The 15,000-nt window shown below is 44.1% G+C and overlaps 1 protein-coding gene across 6 annotated transcripts in view; it reads left to right on the forward strand.

Moving 5' to 3' along the window:
• PLXNB3 (plexin B3) overlaps positions 1–15,000 on the forward strand; it is a 137,411-nt gene that overhangs the window by 51,874 nt on the left and 70,537 nt on the right. For 5 of the 6 annotated variants that reach the window (XR_008847883.1, XM_056539957.1, XM_056539959.1 and 2 more), the window contains exons 2-4: positions 7,872–8,918; positions 9,360–9,539; positions 10,920–11,045. Coding sequence is in view for 5 of the 6 variants with exons in the window: in XM_056539957.1 (XP_056395932.1) it covers positions 7,872–8,918; positions 9,360–9,539; positions 10,920–11,045 (1,353 nt within the window). In the remaining variant the exon portion in view is untranslated. Of the gene's footprint in view, positions 1–523; positions 654–7,871; positions 8,919–9,359; positions 9,540–10,919; positions 11,046–15,000 lie in introns of those variants that run through there. The other variant, XM_056539958.1, reaches the window with a different exon arrangement.

Raw genomic sequence — 15,000 nt, forward strand, 5'->3', positions numbered from 1 at the left:
ATTAAGATTTTTTAATAGAAGTAATTTACAAATCTGTTTAACTTTCTGGCACCAGTTGATTTAAAATAAAAAAATTTAAAAAAAGTTTTCCACGGGAGTACCCCTTTAAGGGATACTCTGCTGAAAACATCTTATCCCCTATCCAAAGGATAGGGAATAAGATGTCTAATCACAGAGGACTCGCTGCTGGGGACCCCAGCAATCTCTGCTGCTGCACCCCTGTCATTTGGGACACGGACTGAACTCTGCTCAGTGCCCAATCACTGGCGAACATGGCTGCCACGCCCCCTCCCGTAGACATGAATGGAGGGGGTGTGACGTGAGGTCACGAACGCAGAAGCTCCAAGTTTCCGTATTTCGGACGCCACCGCTGCCGGCCTGGAGATCACAGGGGTCCCAAGCAATAGGAGATAACATGTTTTCAGCGGAGTACCCCTTTAAACAGATATCGTGCCACCGAAGCATCATCGGAGTTAGGCTTTGGGGTAGGGTCACACGTGCCGTATTTTGTTGCGTATTTGCAGCTGTGTATTTTGCTACCCATTGACTTCAATGGGCAGGAAAATATGCAGCAGTAAAAATACGGCACGTGTGACCCTACCCTAAGTCATGCATCGGGGTAAACAGGTTTCCAGCTTATGATGAAAGCAGAGGTATTGAGACTGGTGTGAAATATAAATCTAAAGTGTAAGGACTTATTCACACTAAATGTCCACCCGGATTCAATCTGTAGTAGGCACCGGTAAAACAAGACGAAGTTAGGACCGCTCGGAAGTTCGCCATCGCTATAGATATCAATGAATTTCTGTAGCGTGAATGGTGCCGCAGCATCTCATTAAAAACAGTGGGAGACTGATATGCCCAAAAATTTGATCGGTCAGCATCTCAGTCCTGAGACCTCCACCAATTTCTAGATATAGCTGAAAGAAGCGCGTTGTAGTGTGCTTCACTCCCTTGATCTGCACATAATCCATCACATCGCAGGAGTAAAGAGCCATAGACTCTATAATGGAGCATGTGCTGTGCTGCTCTAGCCCCCTGCAGACCAAAAAATAGGGTCGTAATATGGGCTTAAAGGGGTACTCCGGTGAAAACCTTTTTTCTTTTAAATCAACTGGTGGCAGAAAGTTAAACATATTTGTAAATTACTTCTATTAAAAAAACTTATTCCTTCCTGTACTTATTAGCTGCTGAATACTACAGAGGAAATTCTTTTCTTTTTGGAATGCTCTCTGATGACATCACGACCATAGTTCTCTCTGCTGACGTTATTATAATAATAAGTCTTTATTTATTGTTGTCCTTAGTGGGATTTGAACCCAAGTCCCCAGCAATGCAAGGCAGCAGTGCTAACCACTGAGCCACCATGCTGCCCTTAGCATACATCTGCTATGCATGGTTGCTAAAATGGACAGAGATGTCAGCAGAGAGCACTGTGTTCGTGATGTCATCAGTGTTCCAAAAAGAAAGGCATTTCCTATGTAGCATTCAGCAGCTAATAAGTACTGAAAGGATTAAGATTTTTTAATAGAAGTAATTTAATAGGAGAATTTTTGTATCAGTCATGGGACACTAAACCTATAAATAAGCGCAAGAGAAAACAACTATTTGTTAGTCACAGAAATGTTAATTCTCCTTGTATTTTGCCAGGGAAACAAGCCCATTTTATTTAAAGGGATTATCTAGAAAATCATAGCTGCTTACTTCCAGAATCAGCGCCACTCTTGTCCTCCAGTTTGTGTTTGGTATTGCAGCTCCGTTCCATTGAAATGAATGGAGCCGAGCTGTAATACCACGAACAAACTTATGGACAGAGTAAGTTTTCGATGGGATTCCGCACTCCTATTCACACTTCTGAAATTCCGCTTGCGGAATTTCAGAAGTGTGAATGGGAGTGCGGAATCCCATAGAAGTCTATGGGCTTTAAAGGGGTTATCCAGGGAAAAACTTTTTTTTTATATGTCCACTGGCTCCAGAAAGTTAAACAGATTTGTAAATTACTTCTATTAAAAAATCTTAATCCTTTCAGTACTTATGAGCTTCTGAAGTTAAGGTTGTTCTTTTCTGTCTAAGTGCTCTCTGATGACACCTGTCTCCGGAACCGCCCAGTTTAGAAGAGGTTTGCTAGGAGGATTTGCTTCTAAACTGGGCGGTTCCCGAGACACTTGTCATCAGAGAGCACTTAGACAGAAAAGAACAACTCAACTTCAGAAGCTCATAAGTACTGAAAGGATTAAGATTGTTTAATAGAAGTAATTTACAAATCTGTTTAACTTTCTGGAGCCAGTTGATATATATATAAAAAAAGTTTTTTCCTGGATAACCCCTTTAATTTGAGGCGAGATTCCACAAGCGGAAATTCTGCCCTGTGAGTAGACCCTAAATCTCATCCATTTCAACTAGTGCTGCCTGAGTGGGTGGGACCCTACATAATGGGTGGGGCCTTATTTTGCAGACAGGGTGGTGGTTGTGGGCTCCTGGGATCCATATAGAAGAACTTTTGATGTTTGTGATGTGTGATATGGAAATTTAAAGGGGTACTCCACTGGAAAACATTTTCTTTTAAATGATGTGGTTTCAGAAAGTCAAACAGATTTGTAAATTACTTCTATTAAAAAAATCTTAATCCTTCCAGTACCTATCAGCTGCTGTATACTACAGAGGAATTTCTTTTCATTTTGAATTTCCTTTCTGTCCTAACACAGTGCTCTCTGCTGACACCTCTGTCAATTTTAGGAACTGTCCAGAGTAGGATAGGTTTGCTGTGGGGATTTGCTCCTGCTCTGGACAGTTCCTTAAATGCATAGAGGTGTCTGCAGAGAGCACTGTGGTCAGGCAGAAAGGAAATTCAAATTTCTTTCGTAGTATTCAGCAACTAATAAGTACTGGAAGGATTAAGAGGTTTTAATTGATGTAATTTACAAATCTGTTTAAAGGGGTACTCCGGTGAAAAACTTTTTTTTTTTTTTTTCAAATCAACTGGGGCCAGAAATTTAAACAGATTTGTAAATTAATTCTATTCAAAACTTTTAATCCTTCCTGTACTTATTAGCTGCTGAATACTACAGCGGAAATTCTTTTCTTTTTGAAACACAGAGCTGTCTGCTGACATCATGAGCACAGTGCTCTCTGCTGACATCTCCATTTTAGGAACTGTCCAGAGGAAAAGGAAATCCCCATAGCAAACAAATGCTGTTCTGGACAGTTCCTAAAATGGACAGAGATGTCAGCAGAGAGCACTGTGCTCGTGATTCAGGAGACAGCTCTGTGTTTCAAATAGAAAAGAATTTCCGCTGTAGTATTCAGCAGCTAATAAGTACAGGAAGGATTAAGATTTTTTAATAGAAGTAATTTACAAATCTGTTTAACTTTCTGGCACCAGTTGATTTAAAAATAAAAATAAAATAAAAAGTTTTTCACCGGAGTACCCCTTTAACTTTCTGGCACCAGTTGATTTATAAAAAAAAATTTGGTGTGCAGAGCCACTGCGGATGTGACCTGTGACCTATGTGTTCAGTGCAGAGTTTGAGGTCACCGATAACCTTTACACTTCTCACCTCCAGTTCCCACAGATAAACCGAACCCCCCGGGGTTACGGCCTGGAAAACGCTTATCTGCAAGGGGGATCCACTGGCGGACCAGTCTGTGCCTGTACAGGAGTGGATGCGGGGATTGTTTTGCCATTATGCACCTGGATGCAGCTATTATATTACACATAACATTCACTTATTCTATTAACCTGTAATGATCAGGCTGTGGATGTACAAGCACGACTGCGGTTAACCCCCTATCTACCTCTGAAAGATTGGTGAGGTCTTTACGTGATCCAGAAATGTGATCTAATGCAGTGGTCTCAAACTGTGGCCCTCCAGATGTTGCAAAACTTCAACTCCCAGCATGCCCGGACAGCCAACGGCTGTCCGGGCATGCTGGGAGTTGAAGTTTTGCAACATCTGGAGGGCCACAGTCTGAAACTACTGTCCTAGGCGAGAAGTATGCTCAGTGTGAATTCACACAGGGCAGATTTGTGAATTTACACCCAACGCGCTCCAGCTGTGATTTAAAGGGGTACTTTGGTGGAAAACTTTTTTTTAAATCAACTGGTGCCAGAAAGTTAAACAGATTTGTAAATTACTTCTATTAAAAAATCTTAATCCTTCCAGTACTGATCAGCTGCTTTATACTTCAGAAAAAGTTTCTTTTCTTTTTTTGAATCTCTTTTCTGTCTGACCACAGTGCTCACTGCTGACACCTCTGTCCATGTCAGGAACTGTCCAGAGCAGGAGAGGTTTGCTATGGGGATTTGCTCCTACTCTGGACAGTTTCTGACATGGACAGAGGTGTCAGCAGAGAGCACTGCGGTCAGGCAGAAAAGAAATTCAAAAAGAGAAGAACTTCCTCTGTAGTATACAGCAGCTGATAAGTACTGGAAGGATTAAGATTTTTTAATAGAAGTAATGTACAAATCTATTTAAAAGAGATCTGTGGTGCTTATAACTTATTTCCTATCCGAAGCATAGGGGATAAGTTATAGATCGCAGGGGGGTTCGAGTGCTGGGGCCCCACACGATCTCCTGTACGGGGGGACGGCAGTATGCTGGAAGGACCGCATCGTCCCCAGCAGAAAGCCACTGCAGGCATGCCCCCTCCATGTATCTCTATGGGATTCATGGAGGGGGCGTGCCGGCTGCCGTGTCATGCAGGGACAGAACGCCCCCTTTCCTGTACATTGTGGCGGCACCGTACGGGAGATCGCAGGGGGCCCCAGCGCTCGGACCCCCTGCAATCTATAACTTATCCCCTATCCAAAGGATAAGTTATGAGCACTACAGATGTCCTTTATCTTTATGGCACCAGTTGATTTAAAAAAATGTTTTCCAGCAGAGTACCCCTTTAATGTGTAACATACAGAGGACTAACCGCGTGCTTACTACTCACAGGATGCTAGAAGTGACTCAGTGTGTTTAGGTTCATGCGTGATCTGCTGATCTATAAACCTTCTGGAGTAAACAGAAGGATTAAGGTCCCCACCTTGGTTTGCCCAACTCGGATTAGATGAGTTCTATGTGGAATCTAAGGTTAAGTTCAGTGGAAATAAGGACACAACTCTCTAAAGAGCGTCTAACAGGAAGGTCCACCCCTGATCATGGTCATTGGGATCACTAAATTATCCTTTGCCAAATCATCAATGAACCTATAGTCAACACTAGAGATGAGCGAACTTACAGTAAATTCGATTTGTCACGAACTTCTCGGCTCGGCAGTTGATGACTTATCCTGCGTAAATTAGTTCAGCTTTCAGGTGCTCCGGTGGGCTGGAAAAGGTGGATACAGTCCTAGGAAAGAGTCTCCTAGGACTGGATCCACCTTTTCCAGCCCACAGGAGCACCTGAAAGCTGAACTAATTTATGCAGGAAAAGTCATCAACTGCCGAGCCGAGAAGTTCGTGACGAATCGAATTTACTGTAAGTTCGCTCATCTCTAGTCAACACCATAGACCATGGACATGTGAGGTACCGATGTTTCCTTTTGACCTTATTATCCATTGGACTAAAAGTAGCCATACACATGAGATAGTTATTGACCTGATGCCCATGGAAAGCTTTCTCAACTGATTCCTACAAACACTTGGCTCAGCTGAGCATTTCTGTGTTTTATATGGAGACAGGGAAGCTGGGTCAGTGCCAGACTCATCTGGCAGTGGCTTACCTCCCTCAGAACAAAAGTATCTCTCAACTGAGAGAGAAAAAGCCAGGCCCTTCTTATTCCCCAACTTCATATGTCCTAGGGAAAGCTAGAAGGCCCCTACACATGGGTTTACTGGTCCTGCTAAAGACTTCGGATTTGACCAACACATGTCTAATGTGTTTTAAAGGGGTATTCCATTTTTTTTTTTTTCATTTTGACTATGCTACAGGGGCTGTAAAGTTTGTGTAGTTCATAATATAGTGTCTGTACCTGTGTGTAAGAGTTTTCTCACAATTCTTCTGTGATTTTCACCTCAATATTTATTTTTAACAGCATACAAAATGACTGTTGTCTCAGATTTTTCCCAGCTTGCAATGCAGCCGAGACCTGACATCACTAGTCAGCTGATGACAGGGAGCCTGTCTGCTTCAATGGGTGGAGCAATCAATCTGCAACTAATGCAGCAGCTGTAGGCACCCTGATTGAAAACCACACTGTTTTGAATGGATGCAGCTCATTTATGTTTCAATGGGTGGGGTGGCTGATGTGTGGGGGAGGGAGGAAGATGGAATTGTGGGATTTGTAGTCAAAAAAAGAAAAGTCAAACAGGAAATACTAGTTCACAAAAAGCTAGCCACAGTATTATGGTAATCTCACAACATAGCCATTTAGCCCCAAGACAAGCGCAGATCTTTCCTAAGCATGTCCATTACTGCCTGCCAGGTACGTGCTAAAATCGCCTTATGCTGGATAACCCCTTTAAGGCTTTAAAGGCATTATACCCAATCCACGGAGTAAGGGACAACAGGCTGATCGGTGATGTTTCCAGTAGTCGGACCCTAAACGATCCCAAGATCGGAGCTCAGTTGTCCCCCAAATAAATGGAAAGATAGTACCTCATTTATTCTCTTACTTTTAAAAATGATGGCCAAACCCATTGATATCAGTGGGACCAGAGCATTTAATGCACATTAGGTGTTCAACTAATGTTTGACCACCAGATGTCGGAGAGGGAAGATCTGGCTTTTTAAATGGGCACTCTCATTAAAACTAATTTTTGCACTCCTTATGGTAAATAAAAAAATGTTTCTAATGCACTTTGTTTAAAATAAAATGACGTTTTCTATGTTTTATTTTTGTTTAAAAAAGCTGCCACTAGGTGTCTCCCTACTTGTCCAAAGCACATTTTCCCCCATCTTTTGCACAGACTTTGGACTCCTGCTGACCTGGCAGAAGTCCAAAATCAGGAAATGCTGAGGTGGGAGGGGGTGCAGCCTTAGCCAATCATAGCTCATCTCACACTGATCTGCTCTGGGCTGTGTGTAGCAGAGTGAGGGTGGAAGTTCTCCCCTGTATGGCTTCAGATGAGGTCACGCCTGCTGGGGAACGCCCCTTCCCAGTCTGTGAATCTGACTGAGCAGAAAATACAGAGCAAAATCAAGGTAGAAAACGAAAAAAATTAATTAATAAATAAAGGCAGGGGGTGGTTTACCGTGATGGGAGAAGTGAACTGGGAGGTTTATAACATTTAACAAGATCATGGGAGGTAATATTTAAGTTACAACATCTCCTTTGAATTCCAAGGAAGGTAAACCATTGCCAAAGGTGTCTGGCAGTGGCTTGTTCCAGTTTGAGCATTAATAAGTAGTGGGGGTCTGGAGGCTTAGCTTCTGGCCAAAGGAGTCTTTGACTACCAGATATTGGAGTTTTATGTCCAGCTGGGGAGGAGGTGATTTGCTGCCAGGTACCTCTGATTTCTCTGAAGGTTTAAACATAAAAATAGGCCAATCTTGTTTCTCCAACCACAGATCCTGACAAGGGTCTTCCATTCTTCACAGATGTTAGATGGTTGTTAGTGGGAGTTATTGCTTTTGGGGAAATAATTTCTATGCAAAAATGTTTTATGAGTTGTTTGCATAAAACCTTAAACTCCAGCTCGGTGAAAGAACTTCCTGCAGCTGACATATTGATACATGTTTTTAGATTTGGCACTGGCGGTAAATTCATTATCACTTCCTACAAATACTACAAATCTGCGCCAGTAATGTTTGGCAGAGTATGACATATTTTCTTTCTGCTGATCTTACTGATGCCCATTCACCTCTGCTTCCATGACTAATGAATAAGTGGCCTTTTTTATCTTTTAGTATTAATATTTTCCTCTTGTTTTTTTTCCCTTCAAGGTGATCGTAATGTTGGAACTGGCCCAGTCCCTGCTTGTCTGCCTTTGCCTATCTTTGTCTGTTTCCTCTCTTCCCAACTTCCTTCGGCCCAATGTCACATTCAACCATATGGCTTATGACCCCGGCTCAGGCTACATCTACATTGGGGCCGTCAACTGGATCTTCCAGCTGTCATCTGACCTGCAGCTACTGGCGGAGGATTCGACTGGTCCAGTGCTTGACAGTCCGGAGTGTCTTCCCTTCAAAGAACCTAGAGATTGTCCACAGGCCACTTACACCCACAACTCTAACAAGCTTTTGACTGTCCACTCTCATGGTGGAGAGTTATTGACCTGTGGACATGTGTTTCAGGGAATTTGCGAGAAACGGAACTTGACTAATATTTCTAATATAATCTACCAGACAGAGGACCCAGGTGACAATCAGTTTGTGGCAGCCAATGATCCCAAAGTCACCACTGTAGGGATAGCTGAAACGACACCACAGGGGGATTACCTTTTTGTAGGACGGGGCTTGACCGCTAGACTATCTAGTGGGATCCCACCCATTACTATACGCCAGTTGGAAAAGCCATCTGTGTTCTCCAATGAAGGTTTGGGCAAACTTGTGGTGGGCGACTTTTCGGATTACAACAACACTTTTGTGGGAGTATTCTCGGATGAAGGCCACGTTTACTTCCTGTTTTACCGCCGGGGATCGAAATCACAAATGGAGTACAAAACATACCTTGGCAGTGTCTGCAGCAAGGACATTCACCTCTACTCCTATGTGGAAGTTCCTCTGGTTTGTGAAGGTTACAATCTGGCACAGGCTGCCCATCTGGAGACTAAGACCAGAGAACTTTTTGTGGTGTTTTCTGCCAGCCAAGGTCCAATTCCATCTCCCAGCAGCCGGACAGCGCTCTGTTCCTTTAAGATGGAATTAATTAAGAAACAGATTGAACAGGCACGAGTTTTGTGTTATACTCAATTGGGCAAGGGGGAAAGTGGTCAAGAGGAGGCTGGGATCGAATATGGTGTGAACTCCAGGTGTGCGTCACTCTATAAGGTAGGTGCCGGAATTCCAAAGGAGAAGGCAACCTAAGCCAATTTGTTGCTCTCCTAAGGTTGGGGAAGTGGTTTGGTATTATGTTAAGAATGCTCTATTTACCAGAGTATGTTTAATTTAGCTTATTTCTTATTGAGGAACAATATTTTTAACATAAACAAGTGTAAAATGGGTACTCCACTGGGCAGCGTTCGGAACATTTAGTTCTGAACACTATGCGCGTGCTGCGGGAGTTGGCCACGCCCCCTTGTGATGCTCATGCCCCTTCCCATAGCTGTCACGCCCCCTCCCATAGACTTGCATTGAGGGGGCGGGACATGACGTCATGAACGCTGGCCAGTGGAGTACCCATTTAAGGGTCAATCTATAGTACTTCGTTGTCTTACAGTATTGCTCCAAAATTGAATATTTAGTTGCCATTTATTTGTGTTTTTTTCTCAGGAATCCCCAAAGAACTTTCCATGCGGAGGAGATCACACTCCCAGCCCGATTGCCAGCCGCATCCCCGTCATCGCTTCACCTTTGATCACCAATGACTCTAGTCTCACCGCCGTAGCCGCAGTAGTGGAAGACTCTGGCACGGTTGTTTTCCTTGGAGATGCTGGAGGATCTATACATAAGGTGTCTATTATTATGTAAATTAACCGAAACACTATCCAAAAGCATAAAACACTTGCCTAGTTCTCAGTTCTTGACAATTGGTCAGACATCTGGAAGAGACTGAAGTTTTGCCACTTCCTTTCTTCCATGTTGTGTCTTGTGTATATAAAATGGCAGGCTTGGTTTTACTTATTGTCTTTTGCTATCAGTAGTAGGGGATGCCTTCAAAGCAGCCTAAACTCTGCCCCAAGGGAGGGAAGATGAAATCAGAAATTATATTAAAGTAGTGCTCTGGGGAAGTTAAGAAAAATAAAAATTCCCCAAAGACACCACAATACCTGTTCTGTGTCCCCTGTAGTTATCCATGTGATTTTGGCAGCTCTTGTTGCCCCTGTAGTCTCCTTAATATATTTTTTCCTTGCTTGCAGCCCAGACTACAACTCCCAGAAGTCAGTGCAGCTCTATGTAATGGCAGCCAGCCAATTGCTTTCACTATCTGTGTGCATGCTGTAAACACACTGTACAGGTCTTTTCTTTCCGACAATCTCCAGCAATAAATCATGCTGTTCTCTGAATGGCAGCAGTCAGTTATAAGATCTATCATTATGTGCCTGATTTGTGACTGAGAGTCTTCACTGGTCTTCTCTGCTGTCATACAAGGAGGGGAGGGCTGTGGCTGTGAAGACATAAATCAAGTGGTGTTTGTCTTCCAGGAGGGTGGGGGCTAGTTCGCAGTGAGGGCTTTACACAAAGACAAGCAGGATCTGATAATGACTTCTTCCTCTCACTCCCTGCATGTAAATTACAGCTGAATGAGGGAAACTGCTTTATATAGCCTAATGAATGATATTTAGACAAATAAATAGGTTGGTGAGAGGGAAAGGATGGGCTATGGGTTTAGTTCCCCAGAGTACCCCTTTAAGGACAAGAAGAAATCGTCATTAAATAATTGGTACCAATTTAGGAAAGAGCAGGGAAAACATTGTTAATAAATTAGTTGGAAAATGTTTTGCTGCTTTGTCTTAAAGGGGTATTCCGGCAGTCCTGCCCCCTCCCATAGACATGAATGGAGGGGGCGTGGCCGTGACATCACGTCCCCGTCTCGGAGGCAGCTCCCGACACAGAATGCCGGGGACTGCACTGAGATCGCGGGGTTCCCCAGCTGAAGAACCCTTGCGATCATACATCTTATTCCCTATCCTTTAGATAGGGGATAAGATGTATAAAGCCGGAATACCCCTTTAAAAAGACCCAATCTCTACAAGATCAACAAGTTCCAAAAAGTTTTGGAAGGGCCATAACTTGATTACTGGATTGGGTCCGCATATTTTTCTCCCTTTTACGTAGTGGTGCATCTCCAGTGTCCAAAGTATGGTAATAGAATCATTTTTCTTTTTATAGGTATTTGTTTCTTCTGGCACTGGACAAGTCTACAACTCAATGATGGTGGTTCCGGGATCTCCTGTAAGCCCTGACCTAGTTTTGGACACCTCAGGGAGGTTCCTGTATGTTATGACTGAATCAAAGGTAAGAGGGCTCCACCCTGGTGTATTTGATGTCTGGTTGACTGCCTGCAGCAAGATGTAAACAATGGGGCTTCCTATGGATTCCTACTTTAGCCTACATACTAAGCCTTATACTGAAGATTGATTTCCTTAAAAGCTTGGGTGCGTTTGACAATACCCTATTTATTCGAAGGCTAAAAAATCAGACAAATCTGCAAAGCATCCTGGCAAAAAGCATTCCATTTCTTTGCAGCACCACCACAGGGCAAATAAAGCATTACATGGTGCCCACTCAAATAAATGGGCTCTCCCAGTAATGCAGGAACATGCGGGGTGCTTCTGAGACAGACACGCTTCATGGTCACTGCCCACTACAGCTAATTTGTGGTGGTCCTAAATGTAGGACTACCCTGTATTTAACCAGAATGCCATAATAGGTTATTGAAAAATAGCTATTTATATATTGGACAACCCATTTTAAAAACAAATCCCCTAAAATAAAGTAGGGATGATTTATGGCGTTCTGTCAGTGAATGGAAACAGTAAACCCAAAACCGGTGCACAATTTGTTATATATGGAAGAGCTCTAATAAATTGTAACAAACCCACAGCTGTGCCATTTGGATCCAGACTGGTTTTAGCTCATGAAATAACAAAGTATATTAAAAAGTTCACTCTTTAGAATTGGTTGGTTCTGGGTAGAGATGAGCGAACTTACAGTAAATTCGATTCGTCACGAACTTCTCGGCTCAGCAGTTGATGACTTATCCTGCGTAAATTAGTTCAGCTTTCAGGTGCTCCGATGGGCTGGAAAAGGTGGATACAGTCCTAGGAGACTCTTTCCTAGGACTGTATCCACCTTTTCCAGCCCACCGGAGCACCTGAAGGCTGAACTAATTTACGCAGGATAAGTCATCAACTGCCAAGCCGAGAAGTTCGTGACAAATCGAATTTACTGTAAGTTCGCTCATCTCTAGTTCTGCGCAGAACCATATTTTATCCTGGATTTTTTGTGATTCAGGGAATTTTGTACAGCGTTATCTACACAGGCTTGTCATGTGAATGACCGAGGAGGATGAGGAGCTGTTTTTTAAAAAAAAATCCGGGTGCCAGTCCAGCTTTAAAGGGGTACTATGCCCCTAGACATCTTATCCCCTATCCAAAGGATAGGGGATAAGATGTCAGATTGCGGGGGTCCCGCCGGTGGGGATCCCCGTGATCTCCCTGCTGCGCCCGGCATTTGTTTACAGCGCCGGGTGCTGCGCCGGAGGCTCGTGATGTCATGGCCGCACCCCGCTTGTGATGTCACAGCCACGCCCCCTCAATGCAAGACTATGGGAGGGGGCGTGACGGCCGTCACGCCCCCTCCCATAGTCTTGCATTGAGGGGGCATGGCTGTGACGTCACAAGCGAGGCGTGACCAGTCATCTGTCTTAGAGCGAAGTTGGCTTTGTGCACCTGATGTCTGGGGTGCCACAGCCGAGATCGTGGGGGTCCCCAGCGGCAGGACCCCTGCGATCAGACATCTTATCCCCTTTAACGTCTTGGTGTCATCTCACCTGTGCCCATTTTTGTAGTTCTAATCCCACAATGTTCATGATACATTGATACAATTTCCAGTAACAAACACAAGTTAGTGTTCCAATGGGCTGATAACCAAATGTCCCCGGTCTTCCCCTCTGCCAGGAAAGCTTTCTGTTCTTCTCGAGTCGTCCTTGAGTTTTTATACGGAGCAGCTGACCAGTATCACTCCTCTTATTCTGTTTGGTACCACGATGGGGGCAGCAGCAGTGTTACATGTGGCCATTGTAAAGACGCACATGACTCCTCCTCAGCCCCAAGTAGCTTCTATCCAGTACTTACAATACATTCGGAAAGTCTTCAGACCCCTTTTTTTTTTCCCCACAAATTTTTTATGTTTGTGGCCATTTGCTAAAATAATGAAAATAAATAAAGCCCACCCCCATAATTCTGGGCTCAGCACCCCATAATGAAAATGTAAAAAAACAAAATGTAATTAAAGGAAGAAAATCATTTTTTGCCTTGACATAAGTATTCAGACCCTTTACTATGATACTTGTAATTTAGCTCTGTCTCCTCCCATTTCTCTTGATCATCTCTAGAGATGAGCGAACTTACAGTAAATTCGATTCGTCACGAACTTCTCGGCTCGGCAGTTGATGACTTTTCCTGCGTAAATTAGTTCAGCCTTCAGGTGCTCCGGTGGGCTGGAAAAGGTGGATACAGACCTAGGAAAGAGTCTCCTAGGACTGTATCCACCTTTTCCAGCCCACGGGAGCACCGTAAAGCTGAACTAATTTATGCAGGATAAGTCATCAACTGCCGAGCCGAGAAGTTCGTGACGAATCGAATTTACTGTAAGTTCGCTCATCTCTAATCATCTCTGAGATGTCTCTGCCCCTTGACTGGAGTCACATGTGGTAAATTCAGCTGATTAGACAGAATTTGGGAAGACTCAGCACTGCAGCGCTCCACAATCTGGGTTTTATGGCAGAATGGCCACAAAAAAAAGACACATGAAAGCCCACCATGAGTTTGCAAAAAAAAAAAAAAAAAAAACACCTGAAGAACAAAGGAGCAAAATACATAGAAATTCTTAAAGGGGTAGTCTGCCGAAAAACATCTTATCCCCTATCCAAAGGATAGGGGATAAGATATCTGATCACGGTGGTCCCGCTGCTGGGGACTCCTGCAATCTCCGGCGTGGCACCCCAGTCATCGGTGCACAGAGAGAACTTCGCTCCATGCCGGATGACTGGCGACTACAGCCGCCACGCCCCCTCCATTCATGTCTATACTACGTAGCCTTCACGCCTACTCCCATACACATGAATGGAGGGGGCGTGACGTGACATCACGAACACGGAAGTCCAGAGTAGGAGAAAATCCCCATAGCAAACATATGCTGATCTGGACAGTTCCTAAAATGGACAGAGATGTCAGCAGAGAGCACTGTGTTCCAAAAAGAAAAGTATTTCCTCTGTAGTATTCAGCAGCTAATAAGTACTGGAAGGATTACGATTTTTTTTTATAGAAGTAATTTACAAATCTGTTTAACTTTCTAGCACCAGTTGATTTAAAAAAAAAAAAAAAAAAGTTTTCCACCGGAGTACCCCTTTAAATACTTACTACTGAGCACTACAGAGGGAATGCGCCGCTCCAAGCAGCCACACGGACTTGCGAGTCATCGCGCGCCTGTGCAGTGTACTCGGACATCGCCTCCGCTCCGCAAAGTAAAAACAAAAGGAAAAATAGCCAGCACAACAACCTAATACACAGGTGCCCGCTGCTGTGGCAAATACAAAATGTACAAAAAAGAAAGTTGCAACAGCACTCTTGGTCCAAAAATGGAGGCTCTTAGCGCACTTTTTGATCAAAATGTGTCCCCCCCCCCCCCATCCACCACGCGGAGGTGGCCTCATATCGGATGGGACCCTAACATGATAACTCACCTCTGCTGTGCATATAGCCTCTGACTGTGTGACATGTTGGATCAGCCATTGACTAAGCCACCTCCAGTCTGAGAGGGGTGGGGTGCACGGCTAAAGAGGGTGCCACACCCCCCAACTTACAAATATACATTGCAAGTACGCACAGTGACTCGCAGGCCAGTGTGGCTGCTCTGAGTGGCACATTGCCGTTGCGAGCAGCACACGGGGGAATAGCTGGAGGCACAATTTAGGTTCTAGTCATCGGATCCGTTCCGTGTAACCCTACCCTTAAAGGGACTTTCAGGACTAATCCTCAGGCTAGACCATCCGTGACTGGGGTCAGCACCCTCAATCGGTATTGTTAGGAGAACCCCTATAAAGAGGTTCTCCACTTTGGACAATCCATTCTTGATAGAAGGGGCCCCAGATAAGCAGCAGATAACAAACGGAGGTCCCTTGTCCTCAGAGCCATTGAAGCGGCCGCACACACACTTGAACGCCGTTCTGTTCTTTCTCTATGGTAAT

The sequence above is a fragment of the Hyla sarda genome, chromosome 9 (assembly GCF_029499605.1).
Source record: "Hyla sarda isolate aHylSar1 chromosome 9, aHylSar1.hap1, whole genome shotgun sequence".
Taxonomy (NCBI): domain Eukaryota; kingdom Metazoa; phylum Chordata; class Amphibia; order Anura; family Hylidae; genus Hyla; species Hyla sarda.